The following is a 25643-nucleotide window of genomic DNA, read 5'->3' on the forward strand; positions in this document are numbered from 1 at the left end:
TGTTTGTTGGTGTGTGTGGTGTGTTTAGTTGATATTCTGTACCTGATTTTGTTTTTTTCTTGTCGTTTTCTTTTTTTGATTGTTCTTCGCGTCGTTTTCTGGTCATAACCTGATTTCGTCTCGTGGTCGTCTCGTCGAAGCCCATGAATTCCGTATCCATTGGGTCTTCATCAGAAGATGGGGGTAGGGGCGTGTTTGGCCATGTCTTACCTTTATCGGGGGGCTCGGTGCCCCACTCACCTGCCGAATTCATGCTTGGGAAACAAGCATGAACCACTGTCCGTCACTTGTTTTCACACTTAACCTAGTTTTATTTGCTACACTTAAAAATACCGATTTTTTTCTCTCACTTAATGTACTAATTAATTTAAAACGATGTTTTTTCTCTATCTACTTCAACTATTCACTTTTGTCAATTTTTCTCTACGCTATAAAAGTTTTTAATAAATTTTCACTCCACGCGGTTAACCGAACAAAATGGCTTCACTCCACTTGACTTTCACTTGGCTTGCAGCTTTTGTGGTACGCTCTTCTTGGCGGTTCGAGGGCGAATTAATTATTATTAATTATTATTAATTATTACTCCTCCACTTCTGACGTGGTGCAAACATCAAATTTTGACATACACTGAACCAAGAAATATCATAGAAAATATTAAAAACCTCACATACCCTTGCGATAATTGAAATCCGATTCATTTCATGTGTATCCATTGATATTCATTGAAAGAACACATAAAGCTCATTATGATATTTCATACCATTCATTTACCAACACTGTGGATTGTATATGACATAAAGTCATGTATGTCATACGATGAATGTTATGTGATTTTCCGATGTGAAAATTCAGTCTTATTATTTTCGTATTTGATTCGTACTTTCGTGATGGCGAATTTGGTTCTGTTCATTGTGATGGATTTAAATCAGTTTAATTGTAAGCGTCATGATTTGGAACTGTGAAATAGTTAACGAATATGTGAAAGAAGGGTAAGTAAAATATTCAAAACACAAATTTAACGTAATTAAATTTTGGAATTAAATTTACAGGAACCATCAAAAACTTTGGAACAAGAACGAAAGGGACAGAAAGTTCAGCACGACCAGAAGCATGGGATGTGATTTTTTAAAGTTATCAATTAAAGTGATTGGCTATGCAATGTAATTGATAATTAATTAAATAAATGGTGTTTCAATTCTAATTATATTGTTGATTCTATTACAAAACTGAAATGAAATCGTCACAAACTTATTATACTATCATATAAAAACCATTGACAATATTGATGTTTATCATCTAAATATAACATAACATTCATTGGCAACATACAATAATTCATATCTTCAATTTTCATGAAATGTATATGTTTTATCAGATGAATCTAATTAAATCGAAATCTCACAAGTTTATGTGAAAAGTTGATGAGCGTTATGAGAAAAGCTCTATGGAAAAAAAAACTATATGTGTTTTCAGATAAATCGGACATGATTACTTGGTTCAGTGTAAGTTATGCACTATGTTGTATGAGTTATCTCCCTTATAGTGTTGTGTGACTCCTTTTGCGAGTGAAACTTCCTAACTATATATTTTTTAGATAAACTTTGCAACTAGGGTAACTAAGAGTATTTTTTGAATTTCATGGTATATGTGCTGTTATACGTTTTGTAAATAGATTTTAAAACTTTGTTAGACCGTTTTGTTTAGAATTAACATAATACACTTATCACGTCATCTTCTTCTTTTTGGCATTAACGTCCTCACTGGGACAGAGCCGGCTACTCAGCGTAGTGTTCTAAAAGCACTTCCACAGTTATTAACTGAGAGCTTTCTTTGCCCAAATTGCCATTTTTGCATTCGTATATCGTGTGGCAGGTACGATGATACTCTATGCCCAGGGAAGTCAAGGAAATTTCCATTACGAAAAAATCCTGGCCGACCGGAAATCGAACCCAGACACCTTCAGCATGGCTTTGCTTTGTAGCCGCGGACGCTAACCACTCGGCTAAGGAAGGCCCCTAATCACGTCATATAATTTTGTTTTTAAAACAGCATGAATTGCATTTTTATCAATAGTTATCAATAGTTACAAACAGATGTAACACTTTGATCACTTTCCATCATTTTGTATTTTTTGCTTGATTTAAACATATAGGCACACATTTGGTTTCGATTTTTCAGCACAGTAATTTTTCGCCGAATTTCTGACGGGGTTGGTGGTCTGATGGCTACCGCTTCTGCTTCATATGCAGAAGGTCATGGGTTCAATCCCAGGCCCGTCCCTTTCCTCGTACTTTGTAGTTGTATATCTCTCACTTGCTTCTATCGTCTATTCTAAATATATCACACTCAAACTATTCGTTCATAGCAAACGCCAGAACCAGAGACGGACAAGAAACCGTTTCCCTAACGCTTCCTACTTCCACGCGCACGCCTTTCTTACGCCTGATACATAGGCAGTCTGCTAACCACAAAAGCAAACCTCTCTCTGCCATGCCTTTCCCCCAATCCACACTGAAACAAGCGTTGCAGTAATGAGAACCATTAACGTGTTTTTAAATTTACTATTCCAACCACGATTGAGCTATCATGAACGCTTTTTATTTACGTTTTGTTCCCTCTCAATCCAACCGCGTCGATAGCCGAGCGTCTAGCGTCCGCGCTTGACAATCGCCAGATCTTCGGTTCGATTCTGGTCTGCTGCAAGTTTTTAACCATGATATAGTAATTTTTACTACACAAATGGTGCCATGGTAAAATTGAATGCACAAAATATTCTAAATAAATGCGAATTTAGTCTGCACAAATCAAGTGGCGTTGTGTATTTAATTTAACCCTCTGATATAGTATTTTCAACCGCAACGTTGTTCTCAGTGCATACACTCCCGCATGAACTGGCGTGGATGCAGTGGAATATACGGTCTACGTGGGAGCCCGTTCAATGCATCATCAATTCCTCCCCCTTCCCCTCATTGGTCTGCATTCTGACGTGGCAGGTGCCATTGTTGCCTAAAAATAGAAGATCACCAGCACTTATGCACTGAGGATGCCTGTTAGTCCCAAGCAGTCATTCGGTTGGTTCCTTGTGCAAGTGCAGCTGATCTGGCGATACTGGAGTACATCCACGGGCGGCCAATCAAGCTCAAGCTCAAGTAATTTTTCGCCGAATTTCTAAACAACAACACGGCGGTAGGTATGCTCGATAATAAATGTCTACCGTTAATCAGTAATTTTTGATAAACAAAAATTCTGAACTCGGTAGCCTATTCATATGTAACTCTTAGAATTTTAAGTCAGGAGCTAAAACGCAAAAATGTGTAAGTGACATTCTTGTTGTATACAAAAAAAATCAATTGTTTTCAAGTTTTCGAACAGTATTTTTTATATTTTTTTTTGTACAGTAGAAAAAAAATCGTAGGAGATTGTCTTGCTTTTTTTCCGCTGGGACGAAAATATGCTGAAGAAATGTCAAAGTCGGTTTTTAAACTCTAGAATTTTCTTGCTACACCTCTTTCTTCAAGTTTATGTTGCCTCTCAAATTGAAAATTTTCTTCTTTGCGACAATTAGGGACACGGATCATATTCTTGACACTATTGTTTTTTTTTATAACTGAGTCTATATTCTGCCACAGAGTGCTCCGTGAAGCCCAAGCAGGATGGATCGTTGTTGCGTCGTCGGATAGGTTTTGTTCTCGGTTTCGCGCGTGTTTTCGTCGATGGAGAATTTTTTTCCCCTGTTTTCAAGCGTCTTGCTGGGTAATGCTTCGTGAAGCCCAAGCAGGATGGATCGTTGTTGCGTCGTCGGATAGGTTTTGTTCTCGGTTTCGCGCGTGTTTTCGTCGATGGAGAATTTTTTTTCCCCTGTTTTCAAGCGTCTTGCTGGGTAGTGCTTCGTGAAGCCCAAGCAGGATGGATCGTTGTTGCGTCGTCGGATAGGTTTTGTTCTCGGTTTCGCGCGTGTTTTCGTCGATGGAGATTTTTTTTTCCCTGTTTTCAAACGTCTTGCTGGGTAGTGCTTCGTGAAGCCCAAGCAGGATGGATCGTTGTTGCGTCGTCGGATAGGTTTTGTTCTCGGTTTCGCGCGTGTTTTCGTCGATGGAGAATTTTTTTTCCCCTGTTTTCAAACGTCTTGCTGGGTAGTGCTTCGTGAAGCCCAAGCAGGATGGATCGTTGTTGCGTCGTCGGATAGGTTTTGTTCTCGGTTTCGCGCGTGTTTTCGTCGATGGAGAATTTTTTTCCCCTGTTTTCAAGCGTCTTGCTGGGTAGTGCTTCGTGAAGCCCAAGCAGGATGGATCGTTGTTGCGTCGACGGATAGGTTTTGTTCTCGGTTTCGCGCGTGTTTTCGTCGATGGAGAAAATTTTTCCCCTGTTTTCAAGCGTCTTGCTGGGTAGTGCTCCGTGAAGCCCAAGCAGGATGGATCGTTGTTGCGTCGACGGATAGGTTTTGTTCTCGGTTTCGCGCGTGTTTTCGTCGTCGGAGAACTTCTTTTTTCCCTGTTTTCGCGCGTCTTGCTGGATAGTGCTTCGTGAAAACGGTTTGTTTTCGGGACGCCAAGAAGTTTTTCTGTTCGCACTGTGTTGCGAAGAGATATTTGTGTTCAGTCGAGGATGGATTACCAACTGGTGAGTTCGTTTCATGCTTATGATAACACATTTTTTCTTGAAAGTGTAACTTTTGTGTAATATTTAACTTTGTTTGGTTCGGCACTATAAGTGTCGGCATTATGCTTGTTTTACACAATTTCAATATACATATATTTTTCTCTTTTTTACATTATTAAAAATATCTTTTGAAATGTTCGACATTGTGAATGTTGACGTATTTTTTAAAAATTCTACCATCTCGAGACAAAAATCCACAGTAATACTCATATGTAATTTTCAAACAAACTATGTATGGTTCGTCACTACAAGTGTCGGCATTATTGCTGTTTCATATGATTTAAAATATATAATGTAATTCTCAGTTTTCGCTATTAATAAAAACTTCTTTTGAATTGTTCGATATTATAGATGTTGACGTTTTTTTTTTTTTTGAATCTACTACTAAAAAATTCTCGAGACAAAAATACAAAACTAGTTTTAAATGTAAGTCGTATATTTCCCCCTTGTCCATGGATCGCATCACCGACCAAAGGTGACTCCCAGATCTTTTCCTCCCCACTAATAAACACCCTTCCCGTGGTGATTGTGGAGATGCAGAGGTATTCTCGGTCTCTAGAAGCAACAATCATTACACCCTAACATTCCTTCCCCATCCCAACTGACTGTAAGGACTTGGCCGGCGCCGTTATTGATCAATAATATTAGATCTGCTAAAATTGCACTTCGAGAGTAAGCGGAAACTCCCATCCCTTATTCATTTGGATCCCAGTGCAATTCTTACCAGTTCCGATTAATCACGGAGTAGCAACCATTGACATGTACAGTCAGTCTATGCTATGCTATGCTATGCTAACTGAGTCTATATTCTGCCACAATACGCTACATACTCAAGCCGAAGTAGGTCGTCATGGTAAGGGATGATTCAAATATTACGTAACGCAAAATTAGCTAATTTTAGACCTTATCCCTCCCCCACGTTACAGCTTTTGTATGGAAAATTTAAAATTTTTGTATGGAACACCTTGGAAGACCCCCACCCTCCCCCTGTTGCGTTACGTTATATTTGAATTATCCCTAATTTGTACGCATCATCGATATTGTTAGTAATTCTTCTTACGGTTTTGAATTTAAGAAAATCATTTGGTTTTGCACAGACATAGCTAAAATAATATGTATCAGCATGTTTTCTACATCAAACAACATAGGGTAGGTGTACAAGTTATGAAATAAGGATGTTTTCTCTTTAGCCAAACGTGATAATTTGAATGTTTCCACATTTCGAAAGGTTTTGTGTATTTTAGCAGTAATTCAAAGGATATATCTTGATGTTCAAACATTCTTCGTCTTCTTCTTGGCATTACGTCCTCACTGGGACAGAGCCTGATTCTTAGCTTAGTGTTCTTATGAGCACTTGCACATTTATTAACGATAAACGCTTCGTCATCGTAATCATCGTCATCATCGATACTTTAAAATCAGTTTTTCTGTTCAAAACTAAAAATTATTCGATAAAATGTGTTCACTGTGTTTCGGTTGGAGAACTAAATACAGTGAACACATTTTCCTGTACATTTTCTTGGTTCCGAACGAAAAAAACTGCTTTTGAAAATTCCGAAATCCATGACGAATCCTGCCCCCTTAACTGAGAGCTGTCTTTGCCAAAGTTGCCCGTTTTTCGCATTCGTATATCGTGTGACAGGTACGATGGTACTCTATGCCCAGGGAAGTCAGGGAAATTTCCATTACGAAAAGATCCTGGACCGACCGGCAATCGAACCCAGAACCTTCAACATGGCTGTGCTTTGTAGCCGCGGACTCTAATCATTCGGCTAAGGAAGGCCCCTGTTCAAACATTCTAACAGATTAAAAATGTGTAAGTTATCGAAATTTTACACATAGTCAAATAGGGAACCACTATGACAAAACTGGTACACTTTCTGTATAAATCAATTTTGTTTCACTGAAATCAGCCATTTTTTCCGAAATTTCAGTTTGGTTTGCTACAATTCAGTAATTTAGTTCGCTGCCGGCTTCAGCTTGGCAATTTTTTGCAAAAGTTTATAAGAAACATTCATATTTCAATGGTAGCATATACATCTGAGGAAGAATTTATTTGAACCTTACTATTTCATTGGTTCTTCACTCTAAACGCGCTCGTTTTTAGACAGAGACAATTTTACAAGTTTGATTTTTATTGAGATCTAAATGGTTTTTGCTAAACATAATATTTAATGGCATTTTGAAAGCAGAAACTTTTGGCGATATATGAAATTTATTTCTAAGTAAAAGGAAAAGTTCGGCGGTTTTTTGTTAGGGAATCTTTAGAATAATGCAGATCAAGTTTCAATTATTTCTCACACATTTGTTAATTTACTCATTTTGATATTTTGTTGACACGCATACTAATCAGTATTAATAGTACAAATCATTTTATAAATAAATTTATGTGACATTGGTGGACAAAAATCGGATTCCAATGATAAAATCGATTGTACCCCGTTTGGCATAAGGTCGTTTGGCATAAAGACGTTTGGCATAATGGTCATTTAGCATAATGATTTACTTAGAATGAATATCGGCATTTTTGAAGCTTTTACCGAGATCAACACCACCGTGCCCATAGCAAAAAAAAATGGTACGTTTTCAATAAACATGGTGTTCGTTCAGAGATTTTCCAAAATTGTTGTGACATTGGAGAGCATAAATAAATAAAACTCGTAACGGGTCTGATAGAAAATATTTTTGGAATGATATTTGTTTCTACATCTTAGAACATACTCTTTGAGATTGTTGTGATATAAATATTTGAAAATATTTAATTGGCAAAGAAAGTTCGCAGAAGAATATTTCGTTGCAGATCAAGCTCTGTCCCATTTTGGACGTAACACTTGATGAAAATTACTTGATAAAAGCAGGGAAAATTTATTTGCAAAATATTTAAAGCTCTAATCCAAAGACCTATTATTACAGCGTAATTCAAAAATAGCCTATATACGAGAGCAGATAATTTTTCGTTTAAAATGTTTGAGGCTCTAACGCAAAAAAATGTTCCCACAGCATAACTCAAATGAACAACACATTAAAAAAATATATGTGGCAAAACTTTTGAACGATTCAATATAATTTTAATTTTGGGAGTGTACATCAAAAATACCGTCTATTATCAAATGAAGGGAAAAAAGATTATGTATTCGCAAGAAAAAAAAATATTGAAAGGCTCTAAAGTAATTATCATTCTTACAGCACGTTTTGTAAGAATTGATAATACAGCAAAATATAAAAATGGTTAACATTTAGCTTTACTAAATAATAAAAATTTGAAACAGTATAAATATAAAGAACAGCCTATTTTTAGAAGAAGGCAAAATTTATGATTAAACCAATAGAAGATTGGACGCCAAAAATAATCGCGGCATAATACAACGAAAAGACATCAAAAATTGCGTTCAGAATCATCGGTTCCCCGAATGACCGGTTTTCCCGAAAAGTGGTGCAATTTAAAAAGAAGCTATAATAGTCTTCAGTTGCTGGATAGTGAACAAGAAAGAACGATAAGCAATCAAAAGAAGGAGGCATTCTGTCATTCTTGGCTATACATGTTGGGAAAAATGCTGAGAACAGTAAAACTCGAAAGAACCGCCAATTAAATAAAGAAAGGTGCCCATCGGTTAGTTCATTCACCACCCTGAAATGTATAAAGTTACGACAATTATGAATGCTAAAAACTTTTCGGGGACGTGGGCCAATCGGGGAAATGGGATATTCAGGGAACTGGCATTCGGGGAACTGGCGTCCAGAGAAACGACATTCGGGGAAAAGTAGTACAACCCATCGAAGTAACTGTAGTAATCGATTTGTCTTTTCGCCAATAACTTGAGCAAATCAATGTTATCGATTGCCGCCCTTCTGTCAATTGGAAATAAAAAATATCTACAATATAGCTCCAAAGAATAGCCTATGTATAAAAGAAGGTGAAATGTATTTAAATTTTATAATAATACTCTTTATGCCTATAGTTATGGTTACATCATGTTTGAAAAAATAACATAAATCATTCAAAATCATTAGTGCTAAAAAATATTCCAATAGCGAAACTCAAAAGAAGCATTAATATTTGAAAAAGTTCATTCAAGAGCATACGATTGTTGAATAAAGTGTCATTTGGTTTCAATTGACTCCAAAACAAGCCTGATGCCACTAGAAAGATTCAATAGAAACGTAAAAACGAATGTCATCTTGAGAGATTCTTGGTTTCAGACTCATTATGCTAAATGACCATTATGCCAAACGACTTTATGCCAAATGACCATTATGCCAAACGACTTTATGCCAAACGGCTTTATGCCAAACGACTTTATGCCAAATAACCTACCACCGATAAAATCACTGAATTATACGTAAATCACCCTACTTATAAGGACTGTTCATTTTATAAAGTGGACACTTTGTTTATGCTATATCTTTTTTATTTATTGATAAAATTGAAATCGGTTTTCTGTGCATCGTACAACTATTATTCTACAATGCTATGAAAATATAAGATCTTATAAAATGCTTTTGGTTGATATGCTAAATAGATTTTACAAAAACTCCTAAGAAAAGCTGTTCGTCAAAGTTTAACATTTTTTTTCGCAAAACAAAAATCATAATTTTTATGGACCAATTGTATGTTTGTGTCCTTTACTATTCTACTAAGGGTATAGCTTAAAAAAAATCAATTATAATCCATCATTCTCTTACATTAGGTAACTTTAGTTATTAACCCATTTATGGCCAAATTTACTGATACACCATCCTTTCACTCCCAGCAAAAGCGAAAAGGAAAAATCGTGTTCAAAACTTGTTTGGTTTACTAAAGAAACTATATTTGTACAAACGAGAGCTAAATCGTGCGTTTAAACCATAGTCTTAAGTACAAATTTTACTGTTTATGGTAGTTTTACTAAAAAGTCTCATACTTTCAAAATCGTGGACGCATATTTGTCGATCTACAGCAAATTGTAAACGGTTTTCCCCAAATATTTCAGTTGGTAATCTCACAATAACATATTATGAAAATAATATAAGGAAAATTAAAACGATTTTTTTACATCAGTGTTGCCAATTTTGATGATTGTCAATGTACTGGTCTGTAAATGTAAATGTAAATGTAAAAGGTCTTTTGCGAATAAAGCAATTGTGTTTCTATTGTGCTTTAAATGTAACGTGGGGACTAGATAAGTAACTTTTTGGAATCGTAAGTTATTTTTCATATTAATACTATATTAGGACTTCCGTCAGGACAAACTTTTAACCAAAAAATTCTACTCATATCAGTTCCCTTCAAATTTTAAATAGTTTTCTCTTTGAAATATAGGGTTAAAATGATTTTATTATATCAGTAAAATTGTTATTCAAAAAATAGCTTGATTTTTTCCATCAGGCTTCTGATTGACGATGCTTTTGAAGAACCAGCCTTTTTTGAAAATAAAAAATATAAATTGTCCAATTTTCCAGCTAATTTCTAACAATCATTGATTTTGATAACCTCCAAAAATCGACTGTTCTAATCGTTGTGCCATATTCGTGTGAAATTTAATTATTTTGGAGAATTTTTATTATCACAACATTGTACAATACTAGTCGAACGATGTGCAGAAAACCGCTTGAAATTTAATTGATAAGTTAAAAAGATACAGCATGCACAAGGTGTCCACTTTATAAAATGAACAGTCCTTAATAGGCCTGAGTGAAATGAAATTGCATGGATCGAAAGTTTAAAAAAATCTAAATTGAACGTTATACTTCAGCGAATGAAGAGTTTTTTTTCTTATATTTTTTACATAGGCTGTTTCCAAAACAGCCAATAATTGGGTTTATTCTACGAGTGGCGGGAGGTGACAACTGTCGGTGTCGTATAAGAAGGTGACAATTCTCAAAAGACAACACTATCATCCTAATTTGGTAACACAAATCTAAGATTTTATTAATATTTTGTTAACAACATATTACATTTCATTTGCCGTAGCAGTTCAGATTTTTTACAGGTGAGTTGATTTCACCTGCTTATAGGAGGAAAAAATACATGACTCTTTTAATGATATACAAGCAGAAGACACTCTCTTTGAGGTATTTTTATTAAAGCATTATGATTGACTTCTACACCCTTTAAATTTGACCAATTTTCGGTATACTTATGATATTGATCGATACTTCAAGCACAGAGTCTGTGCTTCAAGTGTAACGTTTAATACAAATGTTTAAATTTCATATCAGGGGGGCGATTAATATTGGTATTGGTCTCAAGGGGGCGAAAGCCAAAAAATTTTGGGAAACACTGCTCTACCGATTCTACCAGAATTTCTTCCAGCGATTTTCCCAAGGATTTTCTGCAGAACTTTCTCCAGATAGTCCTTGCGCACTCCAACGATACTACCTCCAGTAGTTTTTTTCAGGGAATACCCCGTTTTTTTCCAAAGAAGGAGTTCATCCAGATATTTTTTTTTACTAATCCTTCATCCGTATTCCACAGTTGTTACTCTAGGAGATCTCACAAAGATTTTTGAAAATGTTCTTAACGAAAATCTTGCAGGATATACTAAGAAAATCGATGGAAGAATCCTAAACCTTTCTTGGAAAATATCTGAAAGAATCTTTGGAGAAATTCCTGATGGAATCTTTTAGTTAATTTCTTTGGTTGTCCATAGAAAAATCCAGGTTACATTCTTGAGATTTTCGAAACAAAATTCTTGGAACAATTTCTTAGGAAAATTCTTGAAGAAATTCCACGGAAAATATCCTCTTCATGTACTCTTGGAGAAATCTTCAGAATAACTCATAATCTTTTTTGGGATGAATTCTCACGAAATTTCTAGAAAAAAACTATTTAAAAAATCATACACTCAAAAAAAAAACTTCTGGCCTGATTCTATGATGAAGAAGAAGAAAGCCCGGGGGCCCCGTAAATGCAGCCCTGGCTATGGCCAAAACCGGTGTTTCTAACCTACATCAAATTTTCCATATATCCAAGAAATTGAAAAATTATGGGCAATAACCTATATCTAAGAAACAAGTAAAAAACAGTAGAAACACTGTGTGATTTAAGTATTTTATTTTAATTCGGCAACTCGAAAACTCAACTGAAAAGCCTAGAAATATTTTAATTATATTTTTCTTTTGAAGCTTAAATAAAGCTTAAATAAATAAATACAAAAACTGCTAAAAGTTTTTGTACGTTTTTTTCTTCTTTAAGAAATTACTCATTTTGTGCGACCAAATTCTAGGTGGAACATACTTTAGATATGTAGTTTTTTTGGAAACTCTAAAAATGCCTGGGTTACCCGGGACAAACTTCAATTTCTATTCCAAATCTCGGGATAAAGAAAAAGCCCGGGAAACTAACATTCTAAGAGCAACCGAGAACGGAGAACAACAAATTAGAAAACAACAAGATCAAAATTTGATATATCAGATCTTAACCCGTAACGCACCATTTCTAGGTGATCTAACCGCATTACGGTAACAATGGAGTGTGGGTGCTTCTCGATAGCCTAAAATACGAACTACCTAAAAGAAAATGAGAGCAGAATAAGAAAAAATAATATCGAATTTTACGAATATACTAGTGGTCCCGGCAAACTTCGTCTTGCCATCAAGTAGGCTTTTGAAAAACGCTATGGATCGTCCCATACAAAATGACAGTTACGTTCGCGCTCATTTTTTCGACTCTCCATTCCTAGGATTTTTATACACACAAACACGTCGGAACACTTAACGAACAAAACGGAAAAATAATCATTCAAATCGGTTCACCCGTTCGGAAGCCACTCCATTTTTATTTACACTACCCGCCATAAGTATGGAATCGCATCATCTAGTATTGCAACACCTCAATTGAATATTGCAGCACCCCAAAAAGTTTAGCATCACCCGTAAGCTATTACACTAATGACGCAAAATCTTGGAAACCTTACTTTCAAGAAAGCTACGGTCTTCAGCAAAGTTGTTCAGAAGCCTTACGGCGTTCATCAGCTGAAATTTTTAATGCGCCATTTTGCCGCTACGTGGCGCTAGTGTGCATGTAATTTGATCATATTTTAGACGGCTATAGCTCATGAACCTGACCACTTAGAATGTTCGTGTCTTCAGCAAAGTTGTTCAGAAGCTTAAAAGCAATCTGAGGCAGCACTGATTGGTTAGCAATTTTGCCGCTACGTGGCGCTAGTGTGTTTTCGCCATTTTCATTGAAAATGATGATGATGTTTAATGTCATGCACGCATGGGCATAGCCAGAGGGGGCAATGGGAATGCCTCCTCCCCTTTGGACGATGCTAAAAACAATATTACGGGAATTTATCATGTGTTTGTATTCTTAAAAGATTGTCTCCAGCACTCATATTTATAAAATTGTTGCATGATGATAGATTGGAAAACTTATGGAATATTCCAAACAATCAGCTTTTTGAAAAACTTCTTGCCATAAATTTTTCGAAGGGTTTATCAAATCTGTTGGGAAACTCAAAAAGGTTCTACAAAATTTATTGTCAGCAGAATATTATCATTAGAGTAATCGGACTCCTCGTATTTCACACAGGAATTCCACTCGAGATATCATTCATAATCCTCCAGACATTTCTCCAACGTGTTTCTCCAATTATTCCTGAAATTATTCTATAAATCGTTCCTGGCTGTTATAGGGTGCCGGTGCCATTAGTGGACTACCTAAGCTATAAAAAATCATAACAAAATAACGAAAAGCCTTAACCGAGATCTTTTGGCGTCAACAGAAAGATTTCAACCTCTACTATATGGGAAAAATATAAAAAAGAGTGATAAAACTAATTTTTTAACATAAAATCACTTGAGCCACTATTGGTACACGTGTTCTAGTAGTTGCGCTAGTGCTCCAGTAGTAGACGATCGGGAATGATACTAAGAATTTGAAACAAAATGGTAAATTTTTACATAGGTTGAACATTTTTCCCTCGGAACAGCAATTAATATCTTTCGAATGAAGCATAAAGATCATCTCTAGGGATTTTCTTCATTTTTATATATCCATTTTAAAAACTGCTTCCATCCGTTGATCCACTACTGGAACACGACGGCAACTACTGGTGCAAGGGAGCAAATTTTTTGCATAAACTTAATTATTTATATAACTTTTTGATAGAATAAAAAGCTGAAATTTGGCAAATCGACTAAACTAGAGACGATCTATCCACCAAAAATAGCACATGTCGTTTTTATCGAAAAATGTTCGTTTTATTCCATAGTCCAATCTACTGGTACATTACAACCATTGGTACCGGCACCCTAATGATCGTTTTGTCGTGAAAATCGTGAATGAAATGTTAAGAATCGACCCCTTAGGGACCGTTCAAATATTAAGTAACGCAACAGGGGTGGGAGGGGGTCTTACATAGTGTTACGGTTCAAAGAAATATTTAAAATTTGCTATACAAAAGTTGTTACGTGGAGGTGAAAAGGGGTCTAAAACAGTGTTGACAAGACTCATTTCCCCGAAATTCGAATTGTGAAGCCATGAACTGTTATAACTGTGCGTTGTATTCCTGAGATGGAGGGGGAGTTGGTTGGGCTTGAGTGTTGCACATGGGATCCGACAGTTTCGATCTCGGTGGACCGCAATTCAAGTTTCGGTGAAATGATTCGCACTCACTCACTCACTCATATCATTTCACCGAAACTTGAATTGTGGCTCTCTGGGATCAAAATTGATCGATTTTTTGTGCAGTACTCAAGCTTAACCATCTGTTTTTCTATCTTAGGAGGATAGAGCATGGTTGTAGTAGTTCGTGGCTTCGTAGTTCGAAAAATGTTATTTCGGGGAAATGAGTCTGAACAACACTGGTCTAAAATTGACAAATTTTGCGTTACGTAATTTTTTAATGAACTGTAATTTTTTAATGACTTTTAATGAAGTCCATGCAAGTTCTTGACGCGGTTCACAAGCAATCATTAACACGTCGAAATTTGAAAAGCAGGAACATAATAAAATGACCCGATTTTTTTCAGGTTCCCCATTTTGTCAGCCTAAAATTCATCGAGGGGCTGACAAAATCGGGTCCTCACTGTATTGTATTCCACAATGTTTTGAATTTTGTCTAAGTAAACAGGTTCGTAGAAAATGCCTTCTTCTAAATATTTGCTGAAGATAAGAACATTCTACTTGGTCAAGATCATGTGCTAGAGCTCGCGAAAATATAACCAAATCTACCTGCACATCTGAGAGAGAGGAGACAAATGGCTTAGATTGCGAGCTCCCAAAAGACAAGGAAACCTGTCATAAACTGACACTGGAAAACCACACATTTGAAGAGCAAAGCGTAAAATACCGTCAGAATTTAGGTAAAAGTAATTAAAGTTTCTAGGTGTTTTTCGATGACTGCACATTTTAAAAAGTTGAATACTTAAATATAGTCGTGTGTTGGCAAACTGCTATTGATTTTTTTATTCATACCTTTTTCACAGTGAACAACAATGAGTGAATGATTTTGACCAAAATAAGATCATTAGACCGTTGTGCACAACCCAAGAACTAAAGAAAGAAGTCTAAGAAGGCAAAAAAACATGCCAACTGTCAGTGGTCTCCTCTCTCAGCTGTACCCTAGCACCACATAGCGGTAAAATTGCTAACCAATCAGTGCTGCCTCACATTGCTTTTAAGCTTCTGAACAACTTTGCTGAAGACACGAACATTCTAAGTGGTCAGGTTCATGAGCTAGAGCCGTCTAAAATATGACCAGTTTACATTGCACCACTTCTCCTGGCCTATGGATAGATAACATCAAGTTTACCTCACATTGAAATATTAGTTCAGAAACTGAAACACTGAAAAGAATGGTTTCACGTCATCGTTATGAACATTAGTTCTGTATGTGCTAATTTAGTTGTTTTTATGACTGCCTCAATGGTCCTTTAATCAATCGTTAGCAAGCGCTATTTATTCATTCTTTGATTGGATACAGTCAGAGGCGTAGCGTGGTCTCATGGCGCCCTTGGCGAACAACCATTTGAGCGCCCCTTATTCAAAGCAAAGTTTACAATGTTTTCCTTTTGTGGGGTGTGTATGTTTAATACCTTTCCCCTTACATGCGTATGTTTAATACCTTTCCCCTTACTGGCTGACAGCTGAGACGGTAATGCATGCGTATGCTATGATCGCAACATTAGTGTGTGCGTGATGTGGCCGTCAGTCTTCCAATCGCCTCAAGTCAGTCAGTGTTAGATTTCCGGTGAAGTAAGTCACATTCCGGGTGACTCTTCCACACTGTTATAAGATGGCTGACAGTCTCCCAATTTGGGATCGTCGAGTATTTACATTGGCGATCCTGCCAGGAGCTTATTATTGACATTGCGTATTGGTAAGCCAGGTGTGAAGAATCACTCGGAATGGCAGTTCAATAGAAGGAGCGGTTCATAAACATGGTGATACAGCTAGCAAATTGTGATTGAGTGTGTAAGGTGCAGTGTGCAATGAAAACCGACCGAAAAAAATAGGGTGTGTAATGAAAACCACCCGAGGAAAAATAGGGTGTGTAATGAAAACCACCTGAAAAAGGGGTGCGTAATGAAAACCACTCGGGAAAATAAATATTGTGGGTAATGTAAACCACCAGATAAAAATAGGGTGCGTTATGAAAACCACCCGGGAAAAATGGGGTGTAATAAAAAACCACCCGGAAAAAAAATATGGTGTGTAATGAAAAACACCTGATAAGAAAAGAGTGTGTAATGAAAACCACCCAGAAAAAAAATGTAATGAAAACCACCTGATGAAAATTAACCCAGGAAAAAGTAATGAAAACCACCGAGTGCAAAACAGGGTGTGTAATGACAAACCCTCAGAAAATAAGGTTTGTAAAGAAAACGACCTATGGCAGATGGCAGCTATGGCAGATTATGCACGAATACGGTTTCCCGGACAAACTGATAAGATTGATCAAGGCGACGATGGAGCGAGTGATGTGCGTAGTCCGAGTATCAGGGACACTCTCGAGTCCCTTCGAATCTCGCAGAGGGTTACGGCAAGGTGATGGCCTTTCGTGTTTACTGTTCAACATTGCTTTAGAGGGTGTGATAAGAAGAGCGGGGATGGACACAAGTGGCACGATTTTCAGAAAGTCCGTTCAGTTACTTGGTTTCGCCGACGACATTGATATTGTTGCACGCAACTATGAGACGATGGCGGACACGTACATCCGACTAAGGGCTGAAGCCAGGCGAATCGGACTGAACATCAATGTGTCAAAGACGAAGTACATGATAGCGAGGGGCTCAAGAGAAGACACGGCACGCCCCCCACCTCGAGTTCATATTGACGGTGATGAAATCGAGGTTGTCGAAGAATTCGTGTACTTGGGCTCACTGGTGACCGCCGACAACGACACCAGCAGAGAAATCCAGAGACGCATCGTTGCTGGAAATCGTGCCAACTTTGGACTCCGTAGAACGCTCCGATCGAGCAAAGTTCGCCATCGCACGAAGTTGACCATCTACAAGACGCTGATTAGACCGGTACTCCTCTATGGGCACGAAACATGGACCCTACGTGCAGAGGATCAACGCGCCCTTGGTGTTTTCGAACGGAAGGTGTTGCGGACCATCTACGGCGGAGTGCAGATGGAAGACGGAACGTGGAGAAGGCGGATGAACCATGAATTGCACCAGCTGCTGGGAGAACCAACCATTGTCCACCTCGCAAAAATTGGGAGGCTGCGGTGGGCCGGGCATGTCACCAGAATGTCGGATACCAACCCGGTGAAAATGGTTCTCGAAAACAATCCGACCGGCACAAGACGACGTGGTGCGCAGCGAGCAAGATGGGTCGATCAAGTTGAGGACGATCTGCGGACCCTTCGCAGAATGCGTGGCTGACGACGGGCAGCCATGGACCGAGTCGAATGGAGACGTCTCCTACGTACAGCAGAGGCCACCCAGGCCTTAGCCTGACTGGTAAGGTAAGTAAAGAAAACGACCTGAAAAAATAGGGTATGTAGTGAAAACCACCTGATAAAATAAGGTGTGTATTGGAAACCCTCTGAAAAAATTGGTGTGTAATGGAAGCCATCTGAAAATGGATGTGTAATGAAAACCTCTAAAGAAAATGGCATGTCGGGACAACCCCTAGAGACAGGTAATGAAAATTGTCTGAGAAAAGTCGATAATGTTATCTGATGCGTAATGAGAATCGTGTAGGTAGAGTGAAATGGTATGTCGGGACAACAGGAAAGGTTGGAATCTGTAGTGTTTAAGAAAACTCACCCAGAAGTTTATTTTGTTTATCTCTAGAGTGTTAACGAAATTCACTCTCAGAAACTGGCTAAGTGAACACTAAATATAAAACGAATCAGAAATACGGAACAGTGATCTTTGGGGACTGGCCTGGTGTAGTGGTTAGAGCACATATCCCTCATACCAAAAATCTAGGATTGTATCTCAACTCCGGTATAGTCACTTATGACGTTAAGGTTACAGTTATTATTATTATTTTTATAGAAGAGACTTTCAGCTGAGATAACTAAGGTTACACGATCGACTTACTTCGGAAGTGAAATTAAGGCATTAAGCTCGAGATGAATAAGGCCAGAGTTATCACGTTAATGAAAAAAGAAGCAAGCAGTATTTTGTTGAATTTTGAATTGAATGGATTATAAAAGATGAGTGTCTAGAAATTTACGAGAAATTGTTGTGATCCTGAAAGTTGGTTAGAGTTCAGTTTTTTTATTTGATACTACCATAGTTAATCTTGAATAAGTTGCAGATACAACGGAAGATCGATTCTCAAGTTTAAATCATTCGAGTACAATAATTTGATGACACAGGTCGGGCATCTGGAGATGTAACTCGTGAAAATATTATTACGGATGAAGTGATTGTCCAATTAGGAGAGCCGGCTTCTAAAGCCATGGAGTCAGACAACTTCCCATTTAACGGCGAGAATGTTGAAATATATTTTCAACGGCTGCTGATGTGAATACTCTACTACTACCTATTGAATATGGAATACTACAACATCAATAACAGGTGAACATAAAAATGGAAAATACACACACTCAGTTGAGCTCGGCTAATTTTCATTCTTTTGCCGAGATCCGCACAGCCGAGCGGTCAGCAATTGAGTTTTAGCTGATATGTCAGCAGAAAATCAAGTTTGCTTATAGCTGCACCTATGGGTGCCGCTGTTATCAAACGTCACTTTTGCTGAGATGTCAGCTAACGAACTTTAACCGAGATTTGCACAGCTGAGATCGGCATTCTGATTTAAGTGTGCACGTCTGTCGCGTGAATGACCATCGCCACGTTGAAGTTGTGCACGAAAAGTGATGGTTTTGATCCCTCATATGTTGTACAGAAAACAAAAGCGCGACCAAAAAGTGTTGAAAAGAGCTCAAAGTTAATAGCAGTTCGGAGATGAACCAGTTAAAAGCGTGAAAATCTCCTTAAGAATGTATAATAATGGGAATTATGTATCTGAAAAGTAAAGTAATCGCCTTCCTTCGTGCGTGGGAAATTCCTTGAAAGAAATGGTCAAGAAAATCAATTTTTATTAAATCACAGTACGCAGTTGAGAAAGTATGGCGCTTCACACGTTACTCGCTGTAGAAAATTTCTTGAACATTTCTCCCAACTAACAATTTTAGCGCTATAAGCCAAGATTATTTGCTTTGTGCTGTATAACAGTTGAATTGAAGCAGCGAACGCAGCAAAAAAAAGGAAGCTGTCAAAAATAGAACAAACAGCGTTAATACAGCTGTAACGCAAACGTTTTGCGGCTGCATATCTAAGCTGAAAAAAAATTACATCGGTTATCGCTTTGGTGCTTTCACTCAGCTGTAACTCAACACCGTAAAATATAGCAACCTATTGATGTGGAATAAGACTCCCCATCATTAATCCGGCTGCTTCTATACAATATGATTTGTTATGCTGCTGAATATATAATTAAAAAGCGCTTTGTTGTCAGTTATACAGAGAGCATACAGCAGTAAGCTGTAAAACAACTTGTGGCGCATCTAAACAGCTTGCTGGATGTAAACATTGCGTTTTGAAGCATCACACCCTTTTACAGCCAGATGATGTGGTGTAAGCATGGCTATAACATCTTTTAAGATCATTATAAAATATTGTATGTATTGTTTTCGATGTAGAACAAAACGGTGTGTTTCTTTGCCTTTCGATATATACTGTGGTGGCAGGATGGACAGCGTCGAGACTCGTGGATGCAGAGATCATGAGTTCGATCGAAAGTGGTGGCAGGTACTTTAATTGGGAACAATAAATTCAGATACTTATGACATGAATTCTGGAAGCTGTGAAACAGCTTGAAATAATATTTAATCGATAATGCAGCGAAACTGTATAAAAATTATTCAACAGTTGCGAAAGGTTTGAGAAAGCGCCTTCCGAAGATGTTACCAGGCTATTTGTCGTATAACTGTAGAGATAGAGCAATGATTGGTATGAATAAGAGCTGCCAACACAGCTTAAAATAGCTGAGTAGATTCGCCAGTTTTGTTGGTAAAAGGATCGCATAGAAGCTTTCGTTCGTATGTACAGCGCCTTTGCTCAGCATAAAGCCGTTATAAGAGAGCTTAGAGAATGTTTACATTTGCACTAAATGTTAGTTGGGCTGTCAGGGAAACTCACTTTTCATGGGCGAAACAGCACTCGTAGTGTTGTACTTTAAATGGAAGTTTACAGTCAAATACTCCGAAAATCGATGCATTGCTTGAGTTTCCAATGCCAAAACAAAAGTTGTGGAGATTTTGAAGATATTTTTTTTTAGAAGATAATGTGCTTAATGAAGAAAAAAAGAAGAACCTATCAAATTCAAAAAAAAATACAATAATAGGATATTGTGAAAGAGGTAAAACAAATAAATCAGAACATAACCATATAATTAATTGCATTGAAATATAAATATTGGTAACACTAGAACGGCGCTAATGATTTTTTTTTTCGGAGAAGAAAGAGAATGTGGGGTGTGTATGTTTAATACCTTTCCCCTTACATGCGTATGTTTAATACCTTTCCCCTTACTGGCTGACAGCTGAGACGGTAATGCATGCGTATGCTATGATCGCAACATTAGTGTGTGCGTGATGTGGCCGTCAGTCTTCCAATCGCCTCAAGTCAGTCAGTGTTAGATTTCCGGTGAAGTAAGTCACATTCCGGGTGATTCTTCCACACTGTTATAAGATGACTGACAGTCTCCCATTTTGGGATTGTCGAGTATTTACACCTTTATCTTTTTTTTAACGAATTCGCTGTCGAAGGCATGTTCATCTCAGCAAAACATTGTACAAGTTAGTGTTAAAAATTTCAGAAAAACAAAAAATTTTGAATGTCTATGGAGGCTTAATGATAAAGCTTAAGCATTAACTAAGAATTAGATAATCTAGAGAACCAGACAACCGTTTAAGCTAGTGATGACCAATCGATCAAGTTTCGAAACGCTTTAAAACATCTTAACCTTTAATAAATAGCTAATAAAATTACCGTTTATATGGTCAGAAGTCAATCCGTAACAACTATTGTATTTTTATTATCGGTAAAACTCTTTTTTTCAAATAAATTATTGTAGACATTGCCAAACCATTTATTTTGCATAAGTATAATACATATGGTCAATATTCCAATTTAAATGTTCAATAAATCTCTCAATGTAGTTTATTATCGACATTTTGTTGACATAAAAAAAACAATCAGAAAATTTTCAATGAATTTCAACTCCTTGAAGAATGAACAATAAATAAATTCTAAATTAATTCCAAGATTTTGATTTTTATGAAAGTTGTTGTTTGTGTAAAAAATAGATGAAGTTTTATATTTTATGAAATACTCAAAGCGAATAGGGGGATTCTACTATAAGGAAATTACACAAAATTATCATCTACATATTTTATTAAAAATAGAAGCATGGAATTGAAGTTTTGAAAGGATTAATAAAACCTTTTAAAATAATAGATAATTTTGCTCTGATTTCTAGAAAATTCTTATAAAAACATTTTTATAAATTCCAGCTGTTATCAGTCAGTTTGAAGCATTTGTTTGGAGAAATGATTATTGTTACGTATAATAACCAACTTTATGTTCTTTCAATGGTAAAAAATTTTCTGAGAATTTTACTTACGATTCATTTATAACTGTGCTCAGTATTTCATCTTAATTTTGAATAAGACTCTATGAAAATTTTGTACAAAGTCCAGCAATACTGTTCTGTCCAGCAATACTAAAGCATCCTGTATAAATTTATTATTTTTTATCAGGGTTATGGATTATTTGACATGATTTTCAATGTGAATTGCGTCTTGAGGATTGTGTGAAATTCAAGGCAAGATTTATGTGACGTCCGCTGTATTAGCTTCGATTTGCCCGTTTTCTACACACTAGTTTTTGACACAGGCACAATGCGTAAACTGATTTACAAATAATTGTCATGAAGAACTATTTAAAAAGAAGACAATTTACGCCGTCTTCAGCACATAGGCTGCACAGACTGAACGATCACTAACATTAGGCAACGGACAACACGAAACACCCAGTAGCCCAGCGATCAATTTTTCGTTTGACGAAAAGTTTTCTCCGACTGGATCGGGAATCGAACCCACACCCCGTGGCACAATACGCCTAGACCACTGACGCCGATAACCGCAAGGCCACGAAGCCCACAAAAATCTTTAATAAAATTGAATTTAAAGATGCCCTCATTTTATATGTATTTCCAAAACATTGACCAAAGCATCACGCATTTTGGCGCCCCCCTGATCGCTTGCGCCCTTGGCGGATGCCAACCTGGCCAACCGCACGCTACGGCACTGGATACAGTCAACACCTCTTAAATGAATTCTCGATATCGAGTTAGAGAACCATAATAAAAGTTGGTTATCATGGCTATCTGCACTGGTTTTGTGTTCTATAAGTCGATACCTCCATAACTCAATGATCAAATGGTCAAGTGATGGAGAGTTGACTGTTATCTGTAGTATGTGTTAAGAAATAAATAAATGCAAATGATTTACCCTCACCTCAGTAATAAATGAAAATTTGATACGGATTCAATTTGTATGGAACAATGATTTTGTATCATTTTTTATATGAGTCATCTGGCAGCTCTGCGCTAAAGTGCATCATACCGTCCACCAAGCAGTCAGCTGATGCAAAATATACCATTCACCAACAATACAAGCAAGAACTTAATGAAATTTCATGATGCTGATGAATGAAAATGAATATACTCACGATTGTATACATGCTCAGATTTTGGGTGTTGTTGAGATTTCGCCTGCCACCAATGAGTAAGCGGTGTCAATTACCGCCACTAGGTAAATGCCAACTTTCCGCTTGTCAGTTGCGTTGCAGGTTGCGTTGGCAAAGCGTTCAAGGGCGACAAACATCATTATCAGGACAGAAAACCAAATGCCACCGGCTTAGCGATTCTTTTTTCGGAAGTTGGTGGTTTCAAACGGCACACAGCTGCATTTGTTCCATTATTTTTCGAAAGTGTTGCGTACTATCGATGCAAAGGTAAGAATTGCACAGAATAATTTATAATAACTATACAATTTATTATCTAATTGTTGTACATGTGGGTATGCAATATAATGCATCTTTTGTGAGTGTCAATAATGGTAAACTTTTTGATTCATTCTCATTGTAAAAATTCTATTTTTATCTTGCAGCTATACGTAATTGAAGACAAGCCTATGATGTTGAGTAGCTAGTGTATTACAACAAAACAAATTCGAAAACCATCCTCCTGAATATTGTGCCATTGCAGCATTCTAGTCAAATTATATAACTAAAAATTACCAAAAAATGGATCTACTAGATGACCGAGGCATCCTTTACATTATAGCGGACTTTTTGTCCCTGATAACCATAGCGTCCTGCTTGGTATCGAAAGTTCCGCAGATTCAAACTGTGCAGAAGCTGAAATCCGCTACTGGCTTATCCCTGAATGGACTACTTATGGAACTATGCAGCTACAGTGTGACGATGTTGTACAATTTCACCAACCGGTATGCGTTTCTGTCCTACATGGAGTATCCTATTCTGCTCATTCAGGAGTATGCACTAGTCTACGTTGTTCTGAAGTATAGTAACATGCTCAACAAACCTGCGTACATCTGGAGTGGCGTCTATGTGGCTATATTTACTGGCTTTGCTACTGCAATAATCCCAAGCAGTGTGCTGATGATGCTTGTGGTAGGTATTTGATCTGGAAGAAAGTAAAAAGAGATATTTGAAGTTGGTTATTTTTTCAGCCTTTAACGACACCAGTAGGTGCCACTAGTAAAGTAATGCAACTAGTTGCTATACTCAAATCCAAGGACGCACAATCGGTTAGCCTCATCACCTGGGCTATCTCTGCATTCACCAATTCAAGTAAGAATAAATTCGATCGCCGCCATTAAAACAATATTCAACCCCAATTTTAACTCTTTCCAGCTCGCATTTACACTATCCTGCTGGATTCAGGAGACAAAATGTTGCTGGCCAACTTTGGAATCTCGACTATTTTGAGTACTTCCGTTTTTCTCGCTGCATGGTATTACAAGAAACCAAAGAAGGAATAATATCGTTATTGATTACTCGACAAGTAACTTTTTACGCCCTTCAAAACTTTAAACATGACGATTTACTTGCGTCGCTTCGTCTATAAGACACTAGAAAAATTTCAATGAAGATTGATTAACTATTATAGCTACTTAAGAAATGCTTTTCGAATGCAGATAACGTACCCTGCTAGGCAGAGGTAATATTTTAATACTTGGTCAACGTTACTAAAGGAATGTTAGGAAACAGTATCATGTTTATTCTAGTCCCGTCCAAATTAAGTACAGAATCGTTCATGTTATTTAATATTCTTGAAAATTATAGAAAATTTCAGAAAAAAGCTACATAACTACTTTGAAATCTATAATATAATACTATTACGTTTTGCGCACAACTTACGTTACGATTCTACTTAATCCACATACGCGGTTAAGCAAACCATAAAAGACACTTAATAAAGACTTTCCAATTCGCATCACAGTCGAGATCATTTGAATTCTGAATTTCCATTGGCAGAGATTCCCAAAGTGGGCGATTTTCAGTCCCAGCGGGGCGAAAATTTGTGAAGCTGAATTTGTGGGGCGAAAGAATGGGGAAAATAACGACTCATAATATTTGTACAAGACACTCATTTTAATGGATAATTATACTTTTATGCATCTGAAGAATTATTAATTCCACACCTCTTTTATAAAACTTAACGATTGTCAAAACCAAAATATATGTGTGAAGCTTTCAGTTTTTTTTTACCTTTTGTGAATTTTAAAACATGAATCAGCAACTCAAAGTATACTTAAAGATAACGTAGATATTAATAAATTTGTTGTCACAGATATCTTTTTGAAGTTGAAATTATATGCGAGACAAAAACAAATGTTATAAAATCTTTAAAAAAATCTATGTATATCTTGTTGGGAAATTCTTGGATTGGGCAGCATTTTTTCACAATAATTCTATTACCACTACGCATTTTAAAATTTCTGAAAATAAAGAAAAAAACCTGAGACCTCCTGAATTTTTGAAAAAAAAAATCGCTTTTTCCGTTATGTTGCAGTGAAATGGAAGTGGATTTTCATATATTTCTTTCAAGTTTCAAGAAGGATAAAAGAGCGTTTACTAGATCGTCAAACATTTATCCAAAATTTCTAAAATTTATTTCAACAATTTAAGAAATAACTATTTTTTCAAAACAGAACGACAAATTTAATGAATACGATAGTTATTCCATGACTCTTTTATGGATATGCAAATCGAGGATATTTTTTAACGTACCTAGACCGGATTAAGTGTTTCCTAGTGATTTCTAGAAAACGTACTCTAAGCATTCATAAAAAAAAACAGATCTTTGCATTACTTTCTGTTGTATTTGAACTAACCTATTTTGAAAAACATCTGTAAGGAATAATCATCAAAAAGATCAGAACTGGAGTCCTTGACTTATTTTTACAAAGCCAAAATATTCCCCAGTCTAGCCTGTCTGA

General features: G+C 36.8%; 2 protein-coding genes and 1 long non-coding RNA gene across 7 annotated transcripts in view; 2 read left to right on the plus strand and 1 right to left on the minus strand.

Moving 5' to 3' along the window:
• Positions 1–823: 823 nt before the first annotated feature.
• On the plus strand, positions 824–1226 carry LOC110675481. Its single transcript, XR_002499527.1, has 2 exons — positions 824–989; positions 1050–1226. It is a non-coding gene; the product is annotated as an uncharacterized LOC110675481 (long non-coding RNA).
• A 21674-nt stretch (positions 1227–22900) lies between these two features.
• On the plus strand, positions 22901–24900 carry LOC5574538 (PQ-loop repeat-containing protein 3). Its single transcript, XM_001655139.2, has 4 exons — positions 22901–23130; positions 23286–23811; positions 23871–23991; positions 24055–24900. Exons 2-4 carry the CDS (start codon positions 23422–23424, stop codon positions 24180–24182), a joined length of 639 nt encoding a protein of 212 aa, XP_001655189.2. The 5' UTR covers positions 22901–23130; positions 23286–23421; the 3' UTR covers positions 24183–24900.
• LOC5574535 (F-box/WD repeat-containing protein 7) overlaps positions 23167–25643 on the minus strand; it is a 122531-nt gene continuing 120054 nt past the window's right edge. For all 5 annotated transcript variants that reach the window (XM_021843579.1, XM_021843578.1, XM_021843581.1 and 2 more), the window contains one exon: positions 23167–23824. The gene's annotated coding sequence lies outside the window, so the exon portion shown is untranslated. The remainder of the gene's footprint in view (positions 23825–25643) is intronic.

The sequence above is a fragment of the Aedes aegypti genome, chromosome 2, assembly GCF_002204515.2.
Source record: "Aedes aegypti strain LVP_AGWG chromosome 2, AaegL5.0 Primary Assembly, whole genome shotgun sequence".
NCBI classification, from domain to species: domain Eukaryota; kingdom Metazoa; phylum Arthropoda; class Insecta; order Diptera; family Culicidae; genus Aedes; species Aedes aegypti.